The sequence below is a fragment of the Chroicocephalus ridibundus genome, chromosome 15, assembly GCF_963924245.1.
Source record: "Chroicocephalus ridibundus chromosome 15, bChrRid1.1, whole genome shotgun sequence".
Taxonomy (NCBI): Eukaryota; Metazoa; Chordata; class Aves; order Charadriiformes; family Laridae; genus Chroicocephalus; species Chroicocephalus ridibundus.
In genome coordinates this window covers 8,126,455-8,145,800 of record NC_086298.1, presented here as the reverse complement: position 1 = coordinate 8,145,800, position 19,346 = coordinate 8,126,455, and the positions used below count along the sequence as shown (strand labels likewise).

Below are 19,346 nucleotides of genomic sequence, written 5' to 3'. Positions count from 1 at the left end.
GCGCCGGGGGCCGCTCCGTGTCCGCGGGGCCCTGCCCTCCTTCACCGCTGTTCCCGGCTGCCGTCAGACCTGCCCGGCCCCCGGAGGAGTTTATCGCCAATTAACTGCGGCAACCGCTCGTGAGGAGGCGCCTGGGCCGCCGCGGGCGGGGACGAGGGGGGCCGGGGCCTGGGCCCGCCCCACCGCGCTTGCGCACCGCCTCGCGCCGCTTCCGGCCCGCGCGGCGCTTCCGGGTCAGCGGCGCCAGGGGAAGCGGGGGCCCCGGCGGCGGCGGCGGCGGCGGGGCTGGGCCAGGATATGGGCGGTGAGGGGGAGCTGGGGGGCGGCGGGGCCGGGGGGCCGCGGGGAAGCCGGGGGGCGGCGGCGCCGCGGCTGCCGCAGAGCGGGGCAGCAGCAGCAGCCGCCGGCCGGCCTGGCGGAGACCGACGGGCCGGCCCCGAGCTTCTCTCGCCGTCGCGGGGGGACCGGGCTGCGGAGAGCCGCTCCCGCAGCGCATCCGGGCCGGCGGGGCCAGCCGTGCCACCCAGCGCTGCCGTGGGTCGGGTTTGGTTTTTTTAAAGGGTTCTGCTCGCGGTGAGTTTTTTCTCAGCGTTTTATAACAGCTGTGACACTAAAAGGTATTTAGTTATCTTTAAGTGTTTAATATGGGTAGAAATTCTTAGTGTGGAAACCGTATCTATTTAATTTGCAGGTACTGTTAGGCTGTGGAGGCTCTAATGGAGCTAGAAATGCAATAAAACTGAGTGGATGAGGCACAAAATTAAATCTCAACATCTGGAAGCTTTAAACAGAGTGTCACTACATTAACCATATTGGAGGTAGTGGCTTTTCAAAGTACCTGGCTATTCCAGTGCTACAGAGCAGTAAAATGTTTGCAAAATTGAAGAAGAAGATAGCAGAAGAGGCAGCGATTGCTCCCAGGCCGGGGGGAGCTGCCAGGATACCCAGGTCTGGCAGCAAGGAGTCAGTTACCTCCGTGGGAGCAGACTCCGGAGATGACTTTGTAAGTTACACTTTGCTTTGCAATTTGATTTTTCTTACAGCATTTTTATTACAGCTTTACTCACAACAATTTAAGTCTAGTGTATAAGTTGACTACGTATTGGGGTGTCTTTGGACGTCTTAATGCATAAATGAATCATTAGCTTGAATAAACTTAAATACTGAAGAAAAAATGTTTGTATGTTAACCATAGGAGTTACCAGGAGGCTTATGTTCCCATGTAAACATGAGTTACAAAGCTGTGTCAGCACATAACATTGTTTAGCAGACATAAAACATTGAGTAAAGCTGTAGTAATGTGTAAGATACCTATTTGTAAATTTAATTACTGAAGCAGTAGGAAAGTAAGCTGGGTGCTGGCTAGCGAAGGTCTTGCTGTGGTCCTGTGTTTACCATTTGGCTTCCTGGTACCCTTCCTACTTGAGCATATTGTTTATGCAACACATGTTCAGTTTTGCTGTGTTCAGAACTATTGTAGTTCCTCCAATGTCTGGTTTAAACTTTCTTTCACTATAAAGCATTGTTTGAGGAAGCTGTATAATTCCAGGGTTAGATGAAACCCTGTAGTGCTCTGGCACCTCTGCCCCTTCATGGCTATTGTATTTTTAAAACCTGGATTAAGACACGGTGTTGCACTGCTGTTGGAGCCAACAGTACCTGCTGTATTGCAGCAAGTTGCTTTATTATTCTGATTTGCTGTCTGCAAAATGGAGACGTTATTTACACAGTTGAGTTTTAACTTGGTTTTTTTCTGAAGCTCAGCTGAAATTCCAGTTCTGTTAAGCAGAAAGTTGGAGCCCCTAATGTTTGAACACATTTTATAATGGAAATATATTAGTCTTCTGTTTTTCTGAAATTTTTTTGCACTTAATATGTTCCACATAGAAATTTCATTTACTGTCTTGTGAGTTTACAGAACAGAAAACAAATAACGATGGTAGCTGAAGTCTTGAGCAGTTTTCAGAAAATCTCTAAGAATGAGTTGTTTTACAATATTAATTTAACTGCTCTTAATATTGATTTTTATGAAGCAAAAAAATCCCCATAGAGAATCACGAGTCAGTTACGCAGTGGATTTTGCATGGAGAGCCCATTGCATGGCAAGACTACTGCGTTAGTGCTTAAGCGAGCTTGTCCCGTGTGAAGAGTGTTACTGTTTCTTTCCTACTTTTTTAGTTTTTCAAAAGACTTTTGCTTTGACCCATCCTGAAACCTGTGCTGTAAAGCCCGATTTCCACGCCCGCTCACCTTAGTCTTTGTGTTCTGCCATCTCCTCAGTGCCCAGTTGGAACAGTTTTCAGCTATAGCTTCTTTTAAAGGCGTTGTGTTTCATGGAACAGGCCAGCATTGCAGAGCTGACAATTTAAGCCCTTACTATTTTACTTCTTCAGCATTTTTTACACATTCTGCTGTGCTAGTACAACTTTCCCCTTTATGTGGGAAACCGAAGCATTATTCCTGGGTGGGGTAGCGTTTATTATCACAGAGTTAGTATATGGCAGCATCCACTTTTTCGAAATTTTGTAAGTTACGTGAGTGTTGTTTTTCTACCAAGGCTTCTGATGGAAGCAGCTCTAGAGAGGATCTTTCATCCCAGTTGTTCAGAAGAAATGAACAAATAAGAAAACTGGAGGTCAAGCTGTCTGGTATGTGTCTTGATACGTATAAAACCCTATTACTTTAGGAAGTATTTTCCTTTGAACTTAAGTGTTTTAATTTATTAAAAATACATGGGTTTAGGGTTTTTTTGTTACCATTTGTAACAACTCTGTTCATTGTTATCTAGGTAGCATCCAGTAGAACTGATTTTTTGTAAAGACGACTGACTCTCTTCTGCTGATTTCACAACACATTTACGTGATTCTTTTGAACAGCTGGGATAGTGTTTTGTCCCCATGCTTCAAATAGTGTCTTTCCCCACTTTTATTTTACTTATTCCATGTACGTAATGGTTTTGGTTCTCTTAAGATCTGAGCTTTCTGATGTAACACAGTAACCATCCTTAAAGAAGTGAACTTTGAAATGAAAAAAATTCAAAATATTCAAACAGTCTTGAGGCTTTTTTTCTTTCAAAGATAATACCTTGTTCTGTAAAGCTGTAATAAGGGCCCTGCTCTGATGCTGCTCTCCATCCCTGTTGTATGGAGTGGATCAAAGACTAGGTTAAACTGTGTTACGCTGCTGCTTCCCAAAGCTCAGAGAACGCCTTGGAAAATAAGGTAAGGTTATAGCCAGCTCAGGATTATTTTAGTTTATTTTGGAGATTTACCAGGCTCCTGTTCAGTTCAAGAAAATGTAGGATTCAAAAATGATTGTACATTGCAATTTGAAAGGGCGAAGCGTTCACCTGTTTACATAAGGTAAACTTAAAAGTGCTGGGTCGGGCTTAGTAGGAGAGAGGGAGGCTCTGAGTATTGAGAGACTCATGCAAGCAGCCAGTCAGTAAGTAAATCTGCCTTTCCGTTGTACATAAATTTCTTCCAAGTGTGTGTGTTTTTTGTTCTGGTTTTTTATATCTGCCTTCCTTGTCAGTTCTGCTCGGTAGGCTCAGTACTGGTAAGAGCGCGAGATTGTTAGCCGAGCGGGAGCCCCAGTCAGGGCTCAGCCCAGAGATACTGTGTGACTCCAGCAAGGAGCAGGATGGAACAAGGATGCAAGCGTCTGTGAATTGCCCCATCCTTGCATCCTCCAGCAAGAGAGACCTTTCCTAAAACAAGTTAAATAGATCACTGTTCTTGAATGAAGTAAAACGTGGGATAGTTCTTCATTCCCATTTTTGTATAACTAGCACGCCTAGGATAGGTCCTCCTGTTTGTACCAACCATGTACCCTACGGACAGTTCAGAACTGTTTGCTTGTGTTCATTGTTATGGTCTCCCAAGTTTTCCTCAGCAGGAATGATTTTCTGATTGAGAAAATCATTGTCATTTTCCACTCATCCTTTTTTCTTTTTTTTTTTCTTTTTTTTTTTTCTTTTTTTTTTTTAAAATTTCCTTCCCCAATGTCTGTTCATTCCTGGTCTGTGCTTCTCCCTCCTCCCACAAGATTATGCTGATCAGATCCGAAACTTGCAGAAGATAAAAGAGAAGCTTGAAAATGCATTAGAAAAGCATCAGGATTGTACGTACTTTTCTTTTTCCTTTTGTTTTTTTTTTAAGTTGGAAATTGTTATGGTTGGAAGGAAATGGGTTTGATGTACAGATGTTTTAATCACTTCCTCTCAAACTGTGCACCTCTAGGTTGCAAACAGATAGACACAAAATCTTGCCTTGTTTACAGTGTAAAAAGCAGCAGTAGTGTGTTGGCTGTTGAACACAGTTGTTGTTATACTCCTTTTGCCAAATTTGGGGCTAACGTGCGGGAGAGACTTTTTTGAAACCGACAGCTTTGTTATAATCCAGTGAGGAACAGGACTGCTGTCTGCTGTTATTTCTGGCATTTGCACAGCGTGCAAGCGGTGCGAGGAAGTAGGTAGCACAGGGTTAGTGCTAGAGAGTCAAGATGGGGCTAATTACTTGCAGGAGAAGCTCTTTAAAGTAACAAATAACTTATAGAAAATTGAGAAGCGATTTTAAAAGAGGAGTTTTTAATATATCTGGTGATTCTCTGTTGATAGCCTCCATGAGGAAGTTTCAGGAGCAGAATGAAGCTCACCAGGCCAGTCGAGCCAAGATGGCTGAAGGAATGGCTTTGGCCTTAGAAAAAAAGGACCAGGTAACAGAGCTTGAAAACTCAACTTTTGACCGTCTGTGGAGACCTGAGTGCGTGACCTTGATGTTTTGAGCAGGTGTCGCCATTAATTAAAATAGTCATTGTGCATTGTATTTGCTTAGCGTGCCAACATTGAGGAAAGAAGGGAGTATTCAGTTTAAATGCCAGAAATGGTGTAGGACTTCTCATGGTTCTGACTGTTCTCACTTTCTTTAAAAAGAGCCCACAACAACTTCTAATGTAAGGTTAAGCTTGCACTTGTGTTAGGTAAGATTCAGTTGCAGTACACCTGTTGTCACTTTTTTGTTTTATTTTACTCGCATAAAGCTTATTCAGGTAGCATAAACGATTTCTCAGCTTTTATATTAAAGCACTAGCTGTTAGTTTTCTTTTGCTGATGACCTTTTTAATGGTTACCACAACTTAGTATCTCCGTTAACCGTGCAATTTTTTTTAAACTGTAATTGCTGTCCTTGAAAGTCTACAGACGGATTTTGATTTTTTTTTTTTTTTTTCTTCTTTCTTGTTCAGGAGTGGATGGAAAAACTGGGTCAAATTGAAAAGGTAATTAAGCTTTGGAGTTTTGGGGTGGTCTGGTCTTTCTTGTGCGTGTGTATTTGTAAGCACCAGCCTGTACGCTTCCTACAGCTCAACTCTGCGCAGCCCTTTTTATTGTTTGATCTTTGTTCAGTGGGAGAGGCCAGACATTTGCTTTCGTTACCAGCCCCAGTGCTTCAGGAGGTATATCTGGAGTTGTTTTTCAGAGGGGAGGCAAAGAATGATGGGTTGCGGTGAGAAAGGTATACTTCTGTAAGGGGGAACAATAGTTTCCTTTGTTACAGAGGAGGCAGCTGGGATGCAGAAGGAGATAGTGACTGTCTGAAGTCTTGCAGTAGATCATCTGTTTCATAAAATAAATGAAACTATGTGGTAGGGATATTTGTAATATGGGATTTCAGCCTTGTTCTAGCTGTTTAGCTTAGGCTATTTTAAAGTATCTCTGATTATGAAGACATTAAACATGCTACTATTTGCTGTCCATTTTCAAGAGTTCAGTTGCGTGATCACTGGCTGCCTTGTAATGAATATGGATATTTTTTTTTGGTGATTGTAGAAGTTCGGTAATTTGCTCCACATTGCCTACTGCAACGTGAATGGGGACGAGTTTCTAGTTCTACACGTAGGACCATCAGAGAGCCTTACAGCTGCAAGACGAGATTCCTTTCCCAGAGAGTCTAACTAAACTTAATCTATTGACTTGAAATGAGCATACCGGTATTCTCGGATTCCTTTTGTTTTTGTTGGTTTATCAGGAAAAAAAAATGCTTGAAACACAGTTACAAGAAATGAGGGAGCAGAGTTTGAACCTTTTTCAAAAAAGAGATGAAATTGATGAACTGGAGGGCTTTCAACAGCAGGAAATTGCCAAAGTTAAACACATGGTAAGATTATTTTAAACTTTTTTTTTTTCTTTCCTGAAATTTCTGTTAGGATACTGAGTTAGTGGTAGCTCTGCGTTACTTTTTTAGCCTTTGTGCTTGTATACAGTCTTGATCAGTGTCAAAATCCTAACAGTAGGTACGTAGTTTATTTCGACAGTGATTTTTCCTGGGAGTTATTTATTATTTCATTTAATTCAGCTCATAACTTAATAAGAGACAAGCTTCAATGAGAAGACTTTATCAGTATTGCCAGGTCATCTGTATTGTCAAAGATAATGTTCTAATATTCAGCTTTTGAAAAAGGAAGAATCTCTGAGCAAAACAGAGCAGGAACTAGAGGCATGCACTCAAGAACTAAGCCACGCTAAAGAGGTGCTTCGGGCTGCAAGCAACGAGTCATCGGGCCTAAGGAAAGATCTGCAAGAGTTGCAGCAGCAGTTCTTGGAGCTGGAGGCACAGAGGTACGGATGTGGTGTGTCAGGAGGAGCAGTGCATTCGTGTTCCCTGTACTTTGTGCCCAGTTCTGTCTTTTTGGAAGAGTTTATATATGTAGTGAGCTGACTGAATAATTGCTTCTGGTATGCTGATGTGGGTGTAAATGCCAAGTTTATAGTTGTTTTCAAGCCAGTTAAAGTAGTACTTGTTTAGGATTTTGTAAGCTTGTTGTGATTTCTTTTTTTCATAGTTTGAATGCTTAACTGTCACTTTTTTTGGAAAATGTATAATCAAGCAGTGGCTGGTTTTAGGACAAGAAAACCTTGTTGATGTTGCCTGGCCCATTTTCATAAGAAGCAGAATTCTCTGCTAAAGATTATTTTTCTGGAATGGTATGTCACCTTTTTTTATTCTCTTTCTGTGAAGAGATGAACTAATGACAGCTGAGACAAATGCAGAAAATAAGATCACTGCTCTGGAGTTAAGAGAACAGGAGCTACAAACTGTCATTCAGCAGCTTTCTGTAGACTTGCAAAATGTAAGTTTGAGTTAAGTGAGATTTGATTCAAAGAGCTCCTTGTCTGCAGAAGTTAGATTAGATATCAGTTACGTGTTTTGGAAATCTAAGTTTCAAAGCAAGTAATTTCTCAAAATTTTTAGGCTCGAGTTGCTGGTTCTGATTGTGAGAAGAGACTGGAAGTGTTACAGGTGGAGCATGAATCTCTGAAGGTGGAATATGAACAACACAAGCAAAAGGTGAAGTGTTTTAAGATGCATCTGCTGTTGGCTGGTGTAAAGGTGCACACTTGGGTAATGTGCTGTGAGTTTGAAAGTGTTTTGGGATCATGTTGTCTTTTCGAATAGGACTTTTCTCTTCCTAATGGCAGTTTTTTTAAGTTAAACTACAATGGATTACATAAAAGCTTTGCTACAAAAAAGATTCTGTGATTTCTTGTTCTCACAGGTGACTTTTGAATTTGCTGAGAGAAGTAAACTTACTGAACAGCTGCAGGAAAAAGTGTCTTCCTTAGAAAAAAAGCTAGAAAGAAATCTTTCGGGGGATGAACATGTGCAGGAGCTACTCAAGGAGGTAATTATACATTTATAGACTGCTTGGAAGTGCAATCTTAGTGAGATTTTGTTAGGACATGAGTTACTTATCCTACATGGAAAGAATATACGATGAAGTAATGCAGGCACGTTTGTCCCTTCAGTGTATATTGGCATGTGGTCTGTGCTGGACAGAATTGTGTGCATGACTCCATTGAGCCTGGTTATGTAGATACTGCACAGATGTCTTCATTGGTCTTTCTGCATTGTCTGTTTAGGCAATGCATCTGACTGCTTAGAAGCAAAAGAGCAGCTTTTTAACATGCCCACAGGAGGTAGAACAACTGGAGAGTTTTATTGGTTAATCCTTACAGAGAACAGTGCACGCTTCTCCTTGTTTGTCTTTTATTATCATGGCTTGCAAAGCATTGAGCCAGGGAGGAACTGTTCTTGCACATAGACGCACAAACAGAAAGTTGTATATTGAAAGCTTGAGCCTCAGAAGCGTTAAGAAACAGCAGAAAACAAAGAACTTGGCTTGGGTCAATGCCCTTTCTCTCATTACTTCTTGATCTCTTTCTGGAGCACCGATGTTCCCGCTCAGAATCGACTCGGAGCAGTGCTTCCCCAGCTGCATCCTGCGCTGGCAGGGAAGGCGTGCTCTTCCTGAGTCAGGTGTTGCCTACAAGACACATCAACTCAATGTTGCTATCATAAAAGAACTTGGCCTAGTAAACTTGAGCCAGTTTGAAGTCCATGTAGGGGTAGCAAAACATTTTGGAAAGTAAATACCAAAAGTGTTGGGTTTGTGTTTGCTGTGATGCAGCAGTTAAGCTCTCAGACAAAATATTTTTAATTCCTTAAACTTGGGCAGGGTTAGAAAATTATGACCTGGCTGTTGATTAGAACTTACATCTGGATCATGACAGGATGCCAGTGAATTTACCATTCTTAATTAATGATGTCATCTTAATTAACGATGTCATCCCCAGGGCAACATGATCTATAGAGGCCCTATGCAGTAGCATCAAACTTGCTGGTTCCCAAGAGCAAAGCTGCATTGCACATCAAAATAACTGCTCCATATTAGTTTGACCTTATTAATGAAATAAGAAAAATGCTAATTAAAAAAACCTTCCCTCTTTGTTCATCCTTTGTCCTGTTTTTCATCTCAATGTTCAGAAAGCTACTCTTGAGCAGAAACTGGATGAAACCAGGCAGCAGCTACTAACAGACAGAACACATCACACCGAGACTGTGAACCAGTTGGAAACACGGGTAAATATTATTATTTTTTCACTATACATTCCCACTGTTCCCAGCATCTTTATGCCCTGTACCTCCTCTTGTGCTTTCAGCCAAAGGTGAGAGCGTATGTCACACTTAGTCTTGAAAGGGAAGTCTAATTGATCAATGTCTCAGTCATCTCCCCACCTTCAGTGGGCCTAGAGGGTATGAAATTGGAGATTTCATGCATATCTTCTCGGTCCTAAGAAACAAGTAGCTGAAGTGCAAGTGTTGCTGGAGGGTAGTGGCGTGGTGAAGAGTTTGTAAAAGCAGTGTGTGTCAAGTCGGCAGTCTCTCTGAACTATGTGGTTTTGTGGTTTTAATGTTTACCTTCCCCTACTGGGTCATCCCCCATTCTGTACATTTTTTCTAATAACGTAGGCGCCAATGGATAAGGAATTTAATGTATGGTTATATTTTAGAAAAAAGAACTGGAACAAAAACTACAGATTGCAACAGAAGCATTGAAAAAGAGCAAAGAAGCAGCAGCTGGGCAGGACCTGAAGATCCAGAAGCTGGTGAGTATGATGGTTCACTGACCAGTAGCAGAGAGATTAATTTCTCTGTGTTGTTTCGTTACTCAAGTGTTTTCTTGCTGTTTGTCTCCTGAACTAGGGTCTGTATATGCGTACATGACACTCCTGCAAAGGAATAGTGTTGCTTCAGTTTGAGCATATGTCTCATGGAATGGTGTCCAATTCTTGTCAGAGCTTCAAAATACCATTTTATTAACGTAGTGGTTTTATTTCTCTTAAGCAAACTGATCTAGAGAGTGAAAGAAGTAAACTACAGCAACAGATTTTAAGTGAGAAACATCAGTATGATCAGAAAGTTACTGGACTGGAGTCTCAAATTGCTGCTCTTGAAACAGCTTGGGAATTTGATAAAACAGCTACTCAGCAGAAGATCGTAAGTACGGAGACTGTTCAGTGGGCCATGTGAGCCTTCACAAAATGACTTTAACACAGCTTGTAGGCCTCGCATGCTCCTGGCATTATAAGAGAAGATCTCATACTTTGAGAAACTAAATATGAACAAAGCATTTGATGTGTTGAATTTTTTAAATAAAGCATTAAAATAATTGTGCTTAGTTTTTGAGCAATCTCTTATTTTACAGAGCCAGTTGGAAAAGGAAAATGAAAATCTTAATGGAAGCAGAGAAGAGTATGAGACTTCTTTAAAGAAACAAGAGTCTGAACTGAACAGGCTAAAGGTAAGGGCTTAATTGGTTAGTGGCATGGGTTAAATACAGAGCTGCGTTTGAGAGACGGTTAACAGCAAAGTGTATTACATTCAGGTTGCGTGTACTTCCAGCTGTAAATCAGCTTTGGTACTCAGTAGAAATGCATTTCAGGACCGTTACAAATGGGTGATCCTTTTCTGAAACAGAATGCTTGGGTCTGCCTAAAGCAGGCAGAAATAATACATCTGCGTATTGTCAGGCATGAAGAGCTTTTTGAGTCCTGTTAGCAGTAACGAATACAGAATAGTTAAACATCAAATTCCATTCATAACATTCAAAACAAAAGTTAAATACTTAAATTGGTCAGGTATTTACAGCTTATCATTGGATTTACAGACTATAATTATAGATTGTTGAAACTTTTTTCTGTAGCTACTCTTGGATGCACAATTGGAATAAAGATCAGTTGCAGGAAGGAACTACTTTTTCATAGAGACTTCAAGCTAAAGGATGTTTTAAACATTGGATATGTTTGGCCTCTTGCATCAGTTCTGTGTTGCTCTTACATGTGCAGATAGCAGCAGTGCAGTAAAACAAAACAGTAACTGTCACTTGGAAGCGTAAATTATGGTGTGTTAGAACACCCGTAAGTTCTAGTTGTTAATGGGTTTGGGTTTAAACATGAGAGACTGACTTGATTTTAGTTGTCTTGAGTAACCTCTGAATTTCTTTTGGTTTGCAGAGTGAATTGAGCAGCAGAGAGACTGTCAGCGTTGAAATTGCCAAAGCATTGGAAGAAACACGAAACCAAAGAGAGGAATTGCAACAGCAGGTTGGTTAATACTGGTGGTGTAAAATATATTTGGGTGCTCTCCACCTTGCACAGACCAGACTAGATTTGGACTTAATTATCATAGCAGTCAGGAACATTAATTAGAAAAGTATCCACAGCACGTGAGACAGCAGTGGTTGCCTCAGTAAACTTGAAACTTAAGGGTGTCTGTAAATGCCTGCACAAGAGCGTAATCAACTGACGTGAGTTATTACAGTGGAAGAATGTAAAACGCTGCTGACTGCAAAGTTAAGGATATTCCTAAGTTTGTAGGCTCGAGAGTTATGGCAAGTTGTGGCGGTTGGATATGAACAAGTGAGGGGAAGACCAGGTAGCAGCAAGTGAGTACATTTGCGCAGAATGAAGGTGACTGATATTTCAGTGCCCTTTACACCTGTGAGCTGGTGCCTAGTCCCAGTGGGCCAGCCGTCCTGGGGCATTAGGCTAGTTGGCAGTTTGTTTTAAAGAAACCTATTTGTTCTGTTGTTGTTCCTTTCAGCACTTACATCACATCTTTGTTCCTCTGAAGCACAGCAGTTCTAAAATTGTAGATTTCCTCATAGGGAGGAGCTTGTATCCAGTAACCAAATATAAATTCTGGGTGGTCTTGTTTTGTTCTTCTTTTATTAAAAATGGTCATGGTGGATAAAATGAGCTTGTGTTTGCTGAAGCTGGGAACTGCCAGCTGAGCAAGTCTGACCGGATTTAGTCCCATCTTGTGGTTTCTTTATTCTTCTGGGACTGCTGTAGATCTGTGCTTGCTTAGTCCAGCTGTATGTAAAAGGGGTGTAAGGCGATGGCTGGTTCTGCTCAGCGGCTGTTTTACAGCTGCCACCTGCTGGTTACGAGGCAATTTGTGATTGTGGCACAGAGTTTATCAGAAGTGAAGTGTGTTTTAGCCCTTACAGCACATTGACTTCAGTGCTTTCTAATGAGGTCGGTACTGTAGAAGTGGTGCCTGCTGTGAGTCTCTGGACAGATGACAGACATCCGCGTTGTATTACCTGTAACACTAATGCTGCGCAAACCACTTTCTCAAGGTGTTGTATTGCCTAGCACAGAGCTCAGGCAGCCCCTGCCAGTTGTAGATACCAGTTACTGATACAAGAATTCTTCTCCAATCCTTCCCACAAAAAAAAAATAAATAGATTCTGAACCTCTGAGGTACGTTGAAATCTTTCAATGCCCTCTTCTAGTTTTCTGTCTTTAATGACTTCTGCTTGTTTGTTTGTCTGCTTTGAAGGTTTCACATCTGGCATCCTTAATAAAGGAAAAAGACCAGCTGATTGATGAAAAATGTGATATACTTCTAAAACAGAAGGAAGAACTAAACCAACTCAGTCAAGGTTAGACCAAATGAGCCTACTGTATCCCAGACAGCTTTATCCAAGTACAGCCTCTGTTCCTGGTCTTGTGTGATAGATTGTAATAATTCTAGATTTTCTTCCATATTTAATAACTTTGAAAATTTTGTATCCTTCAGTATTAATTAGTCAGTCTCCCTCCTGCATCCTTAAAAACAAAACCACTTTGATTAAAAAAAGTCTTATGTTTATACACCTTTCTCAGATCATGAAGCTGTCTTGCTGCAAATGCATCAGTTGCAATCCGACATAGAAGCAAGTAATAGCCGAGCAGTGGAGAAAGAAGAAATGGCAAGAAAGGAAATTGCTGAACTGAAGTTGCAGATACAGCAGTGCCTGTTGGCCAGAGAACATGAGAAAAATGTGAGTGCAGTTGCAAATCTGATCTGTTCAGACTTCTCAAGAAAATAAACCAGTGTGCAAGAGACCCCAGTTCTGTCACGCGTGGTGATACATGCTCTGACAACTTGCTCACGACCTGAAACGTCAGCAGTGTAGACTACCATTATTTGTTGTTCCCTGTCTTCCTAAAGAAAGCTGTTTCCTGCATGGTCTGTGACTGGTTTATGGAAGACGCCCCATTATTTTGTTTGACTCGTAAAATCTCTTGAGAGAACCATTACGAAACCGATGAGACAGAGATGGAGCCAACTAGATTGTTACTAATGCTTTCTGGTTTAAAAAAGTCACCACCACCCCACCCCCAAAACCAACAACCAAACAGAAGTCAAGCCTTCTCCCTAGGGAGTGTTCATGGGCTGCAAATGTCGTGGTATCTCTGCAGTTCGCTCTCTTCATTTTTATAGGTTTCAGAACTAGAGGAATCAACAGGAGCCTTGAGTAACGAGCATTGCCATTCTCCAGAAAACCGTGTGGTGGAACAGAACGGAGAGGTAGCAGCTGCAGACGTTGTCAAACTTCAGAAGGATAACAGAGAGCTGGAACAGCAAATTGCTGAGAAAAACAAGGTGAACCGAAACAGCAGAAACAGCTGTTAGTCTTTCCCCTTTTAATTAGTAAGTCTAATAATTGGTGCTGCTTACGCTGCAGCCTTAGAAGGACAAGCTTACCAAAATGACAGATCCAATTTGAATCCAATATTCTGTGAGTAATTTGGTTTTTTCCTCTGGATTGTACAAGGATATAGCAACAGTGGATAAAAACTGCAGCCAGAATTGTAGGAATACTTATCTATTCTGGTGGAAAGATGCAGCAAATGATACTGTTTACAGCTTTCCTACAGAGCCCTTTTGTGTGAATCCAGCTCACTTCCACTGTGCTGTCCCATGAAAGCCCAAGTATCCTATCTCATGCCTGCTAATCTGTGCGGCTGGAAAGGCAAGACATCAGGTTGCTTATTCGGAGCTGTGAACATTGTTTAATGATTGTTTCATTCATTACACCTGTTCGTCGTGGGTTTTTCCAGAGATCTGTGGGTCAAAATGCATCCTGACAATGAATACTGTATTAACCCTGTCCTTTACTCCGCTTACAGATGATAAAGCAGCTGCAGCAAAGAATGGCAGAACTCAAGAAAACCCTCCAGAAAGAGTTGGTAAGGGTTATGTTTTTTCAGTCTCTTCAGCTGGCGCTTACTGACAGCTACTTGCACTACTAATTCCAAAAGCTTGACTGGTAGCTAGAGCGTAACTTTTTTCACTAGGGATGTCTGCAGTTTCCCTGTGTTTGCAGGCAGATCGGTGAACCCTTAAATTAAGGAAGTACGGTATTCTGGCTCATTTATTGACTGGATGGTGTGACAGGTAGCCATCACCACTTGACTCTTGCAACAGAGAATTTTAGTTACAGAACACCTGTGTTTGGTTACCTTGGGCGTCTAATACATTTCTGTAGATCGAATAACTGAGGTTTGATTGCTTCTTACAATGTACTTCTCTTTTTTTAGAAAATAAGGCCTGACAGTGAGGTACCTGAAGTACGTGAAAAAGCAAATTCTGAAGTGCCTAATGCTTCTGTGACTGTCACAAACAACTCTGATTTAAATGACTCAAGGGAGATAAACTTTGAATACCTTAAACATGTTGTACTGAAATTCATGTCCTGCCGGGAATCTGAGGTAAAGATGTACACTTGCATTTTCTTTCTAAGTCTGTCTTCCTCTAGGAACTGCCACCCGTTACCTGCCAAGGACAGGACACTTCTATGCCAATTCCATACTTTACATCTAAAAAGTTGTTGACTGATTCAGCACAATGAAGCAAAATAGCTAACAGCGATATGTTTGGAAGTACAGATTATGAGGAACTAAATGAAAGGGAAATGTGAATTTTTGAGAGGTAGTTATGTCTGGAAGTTAAAGATCTGAAGCTACAAGACATTCCTTCTGCACTACTCTGAAAAGCATATGGAGTATGTAATTAGAGTCAAATGGTTGTATATTTAAGAAAGACAGCCAAAAAAAAAACCCCGAAAAAAACAAGAAAAAGACATAAATTACTTGCTGTTGATCTGTAAGAAGTAATTCCTTGTGCATTTGGAGCTCCTTCACATTCTCCACATTGGGTCAAAAAAGTTAAAGGTAAAAAAAAACTCATGCGCAACAATACACTCTGCTTAATGGCAAGTCAGTGGGTAAGATCAAGAAATAATTGCGTAACTCCATGGTATCCTGAGTGCTTGACTCCTTTACAAACTCTGCATTGTGTGCCCCATTTAGAATATTAGTACTATAGTGTTAATAGACTCAAGTGTATATTTAAATGGCACAATTCTTCCCTGCCTACATGCTGGTTTGATCAACTGTTCTAAGCTTAAAAAAACCTAGGATGCCACGGGAGCCAAGCTGCTTCTCTGTTCTAACTAACTAGGCTCCCCGTTTGTCTTCTTTCCCTAAAATATGCAAACCAATGTTAAAGAACAGAAAGCCAGGAAACAAACAGAAGAAATAAGATACAGGCCATCCTAGTCTATTGGAACTGGGGATAACGGAAGGCTGCTGGTCTGCTCTTCGCGGGTGTGACTAAAAAGTCTGTGACCAAACCTGCAGAAAAACTGCTGCATCATAGTCCAGAATGTAGAGCCTGAGAGCGTCTTAGGCAACACAATGCTGTGGTTTCTTTCAGGCATTCCATCTAATTAAAGCTGTATCTGTGTTACTGAATTTTTCCCAAGAGGAAGAAAACATGCTTAAAGAAACTTTGGAGTACAAGGTAAGGCTTCTGTTCACTTGTAGTCTCTAATGGGACTCCCAGCAGCCAAAATGAAAAGTCTTAGATGCTGGGAGATCATGAAAAGTATCTTTTCCAAATGTTAGCTACAATAAAAAAACATAATTTATTATTAAAATGTTAGCTAATCACATACATGCGTATCGTAAATTGTCCACTTCAGTGAGGGAAACAGCAACTTTGCAGTGCTTCAGAGAAGGAGTAACGGCACGGTTTTGCCCAGCGGACTCAGTCCGTGGAGGGAAGGTGGAAGCTCCTTGCTGGAGTACAGTCAAATATTCAAAAGCAGGAAGCCAAATTCTTGGTTTGTCCTTGTGTGAAACTATTTTCACTTCAGTCTGAAGTCTGCGGCGTTCTGTTTTATAAAGGGTTCTTTCCATCAAATGAGGGGGAGATGCCTGTGACCGTATTCTTTCTTTTTCAAATCTTCAGCCTCTTAAAAGTGTGAACCTGGCATAACGTGTATTGTGCTTTCCTGTCCTAGATGTCATGGTTTGGGTCCAAGCCATCTCCTAAAGGCAGTATCCGGCCGTCTATCTCAAGCCCAAGGACACTGTGGCCTTAAGGGAACCTGAAAACAGGCAGTCAGCATCTAGCCACTTTTTTCTGTGAAAAGAACGCTGAACACACTAATTCAGGTGTGTCTTAATCACTGTCATTGCAGTATTTTGTACAAGAATTTCTGACACTGTTTACAAAACTAATACTGTGCAAGGAGAAAATTTCACTACAAACTGAAACACCTCTTCTGGGTTGGATTTGGGACCGTTGTCTCGACGGTCTCAATGGAAGTCGGCTCCTTGTGCTCATCGCTCTTGCTTTCTTGGCACCAAAGGGTAACGTTAACCTCACTAATTGCGGTGCTGGCAGTTCAGGCTTCTGACGCGTGCGTCTGTTATGATGGTGATTCCAGCTTCTGGTTTGGAGGGCTGAGTCGAGTAACCGGGCACAGTAAAGCTTCCTCGTCTCGCTGTGGAAAGCAGGCAATGGAAAGGAAATGTTGGCAGTACTGTACTGACTTTCTGACAGTTTGAAAAGCCTTTCAAAGAACAGGAGCAGGAGCTTTAACCAAAAAAGAAATCTGCCTTGCCTTGTTATACTGACATAACTAATAGTTTGCATTTTTTCATATCACTGTGTAATTTAAGGTGCGTATATCCTGGCCTGCAGTCCTGAAGGCTGCATGTTGATGATGATTATTTAATTTGAGAGCACAACTTTAGAGTTGTCTGATTTTACTTTTCTTAAAGAAAAATAATATTTAAAATGGTCTTAATTATAGTACCTAATACTCAGTCGCCTTTAAAACTAATCTATTAGCCTGTACCATACGTTGTTAGCACTGGGGAGAAGGGGGTAGTAAACCATTTTAAATTTTTAAAGCTGAATTCCAGGTATTGTAAATGCACATGGAGAATACCTTTTATTTAAAAAAAAAAAATCTAGTGACAAAGGGTAAAGAATATTGGTACTAAACACTTTGATTTTATTTTTTTTTCTTCCAAGTCTGCTAGCAACAAATCTTCATAACCAGTATCCGCCTCTTGGGTTGTGGTTTTCTGTACTTCAAATACTGATGCTTAAAAACTGTTATGAACATGTAGTGGGCTGTTAACTGCATCCTAACTACATGGTAAAAGAAATGCTGCTTGGGAGGTTTTTGGTTTTGAGGGCAAAATTCAACTCGTAATGAATAAATCTTGGTTCCAGCAGCTTGCTTTCCTTCCCCGCTAAGAAAAGGGGACCGAGGTGGCACTTGCCTCACAAAGTGGAAGCACAATTTTGCCCATAGTTATTGACACTTCTACAAAATCCAGATGAAAACGGGAAGGAGCAGCAAGTCTGGCTTCTTAAAAATGGGACGTATTTTCAAAAAACTACATATGTCTGGAATTCGACGAGCAGGCTGCAGTTCTGGTAGTTCTCTTACAATGAGGTCTGTGTTACTAACAATACTTTTATTAAATATATTCAAGAAAATTCAACCTGTCCTGTAGTAGAGATACGGTCACTGTTCAGGTTTTTAACTTTGCTTTGCTAACAGGGGTCTGAATGACCTTGGTGGTGGCAGTCGAGATGTAGTGTTAGAGGTGCAGCACGGGAGCTGCGCCCCGCTGCCATGCTCCCTCGTGCTGTGCTGGAGATGGAAGTATCTTCCACGGGAGGTCAGTCGTCAGAGCGGTGAATGAGCTGCAGATCTAGACCCCAGCGGCCGCCCCGGTTCTCCTTAATCAGCCGTGGCCCAGACACAGGTACTCGCAGTAGCTGTTCCCTTGGCACAAGTGACACTCCTCAGTTTAGAGCTGGGTTATATTTATTTAAAGTCAAGAAAACCAACAGGGTTTTTTTAGTACGCTAAAGCTTGTCCAAAGCCAGTCTTTAGTAACCTGATCCATGGCCCTTAACGATAGCATAGGGAAGTTTGTGGGATGAGTACGACTCTGCTCTAATACAAAAACAGACAATCAAAAAGTGGGTTTATATCAGTTGCTCTGGTACTGAAACAAAGCAGGGGCAGGATGGACTGTTGGTTCTGGGAAGATTTTGTTCTCTAAGGTCTTTTTCTTTAGAATGTCCCTCTGCCCCGGCCTATTTCTGTGGGACCTGAGACCAGGGGACAGGATTCCCTCTGCTCACGCCGATGCCTGCTGAATGACTAATCGGTTTATGGTGATCCTGGCTTGAAAGGTTACTGCTGAACAGTAAGAAAAGCAGTATGGGCAGCCTAGACTAACGAGTGACAACTTAAAATCTTAAATTGAAGTTGTGTTAGTGAATATATAATTTAAGATCCAAAAGCTCATACAGGATCAACTTACCATAAACTAGTTCTTAAGTGTTGAATTTTCTTTAGATATCAGAGCAAGAATGGTGTGTATGCATATATTAAAAAGCTAATGCACTTTCCCTTGTATAAAAACAGTGGTATACATAATCCTTTCTATGGCCATTGGATTTCTTTCCTTCTATGCTGTAAATATGGATTGTATTATGAAACACTATGGAAATTTGTGGTGCAATACATTTTGGATCAAAACCCTAATCTTGATTTCTTTCTTTTTATAGTTCTGGTTATCTCCCCTGGGATGCTATAGCTATTTAAAATTGAGAGATTTTAAAGCATGAAACAAACCCCCCCTTCTGCCCAGGGTAAGAACGCAGGTGTCAGCCAGGTCCTTAAGGGCCCTGTTTCTCTCAGGGACTTAGGCCAGGAATAAGGCGAGTGTTGCTGCCTCCTGAAATCTTCTCACCAGGGTTAGCTGCTGCTGCTGCTGCACTCTTAGCTGAGAAAAGCAAAGACTGGCTGGAGCAGGACCTCCCTGAGCAGCTGCTTCGCTTGGGAGTGCGCTCGTTTGTGCCAAAAGGCGGGCTCCTTCCAGGCAGATCACCCAGCCCAGCCCCAGGGACGCCGTACAGCCCCAGCGCTCACGCCCAGGGCCCTGGAGCTGATGGTGGAGACAGCTTTGGTAGAGACGGTTTGACTAGCTGTGTCCCTCTGTCAGGACGTATCAAGGATAACACCTCCCTGCATACCGCCTCCAAGCAAGCAGCTCCTTTTGTTATACTTAAGTCCTGCAGAAGGTGAGGATGCACTAATACATACATAAGTTCATAAGTTCCGAAGATCTGGACTTTCTAGGATGGACAAGAATATAAAAATCAAACTCTGGGTGATCATGTATTATATTCACAGAATCTCAGAAGCCTTGATTGGAACAGCTGAGCTTGGTCTCCCTCCCTAGAGCCAGCATAGCTGGATTTGAGGACGAACTCTGTAAACAGTTGGAGTTAAGAGCATTCCTGCACAGGGGGACGCTTAGCTTAGAATTGGTGTATTGCTGGCCTGCTTTT

At 41.7% G+C, this 19,346-nt stretch overlaps 1 protein-coding gene across 4 annotated transcripts; it reads left to right on the top strand.

Annotated features, from left to right (window-relative positions):
* Positions 1-226: 226 nt before the first annotated feature.
* On the top strand, positions 227-19,259 carry GOLGA1 (golgin A1). Of its 4 annotated transcripts, none has more exons than XM_063353449.1 (23): positions 227-304; positions 692-1,003; positions 2,558-2,648; positions 4,048-4,122; positions 4,619-4,716; positions 5,245-5,277; positions 6,027-6,155; positions 6,447-6,616; positions 7,017-7,128; positions 7,251-7,346; positions 7,555-7,680; positions 8,823-8,918; positions 9,350-9,445; positions 9,684-9,836; positions 10,045-10,140; positions 10,853-10,942; positions 12,186-12,288; positions 12,512-12,669; positions 13,113-13,274; positions 13,802-13,861; positions 14,213-14,383; positions 15,390-15,476; positions 15,979-19,259. In XM_063353449.1, the coding sequence occupies exons 2-23, from the start codon at positions 869-871 to the stop codon at positions 16,057-16,059; spliced, it is 2,418 nt and encodes an 805-aa protein (XP_063209519.1). In that variant the 5' UTR covers positions 227-304; positions 692-868; the 3' UTR covers positions 16,060-19,259. The 4 variants fall into 4 exon arrangements, with proteins under 4 accessions (XP_063209519.1, XP_063209521.1, XP_063209520.1 ...); XM_063353450.1 differs by lacking the exon at positions 227-304 and adding an exon at positions 376-573 and having other exon boundaries at positions 6,459-6,616; XM_063353447.1 differs by lacking the exon at positions 227-304 and adding an exon at positions 378-573.
* Positions 19,260-19,346: the final 87 nt, after the last annotated feature.

What these genes read in the sequence shown, in the direction of transcription:
- GOLGA1 (XM_063353449.1), top strand. Translation starts at nt 869, where the DNA reads ATGTTTGCAAAATTGAAGAAGAAGATAGCAGAAGAGGCAGCGATTGCT. An exon ending in ACTGGAGGTCAAGCTGTCTG is followed by an intron (nt 2,649 to 4,047) that starts GTATGTGTCTTG and finishes TCCTCCCACAAG; the next exon opens with ATTATGCTGATCAGATCCGA. An exon ending in GAGAGGAATTGCAACAGCAG is followed by an intron (nt 10,943 to 12,185) that starts GTTGGTTAATAC and finishes TCTGCTTTGAAG; the next exon opens with GTTTCACATCTGGCATCCTT.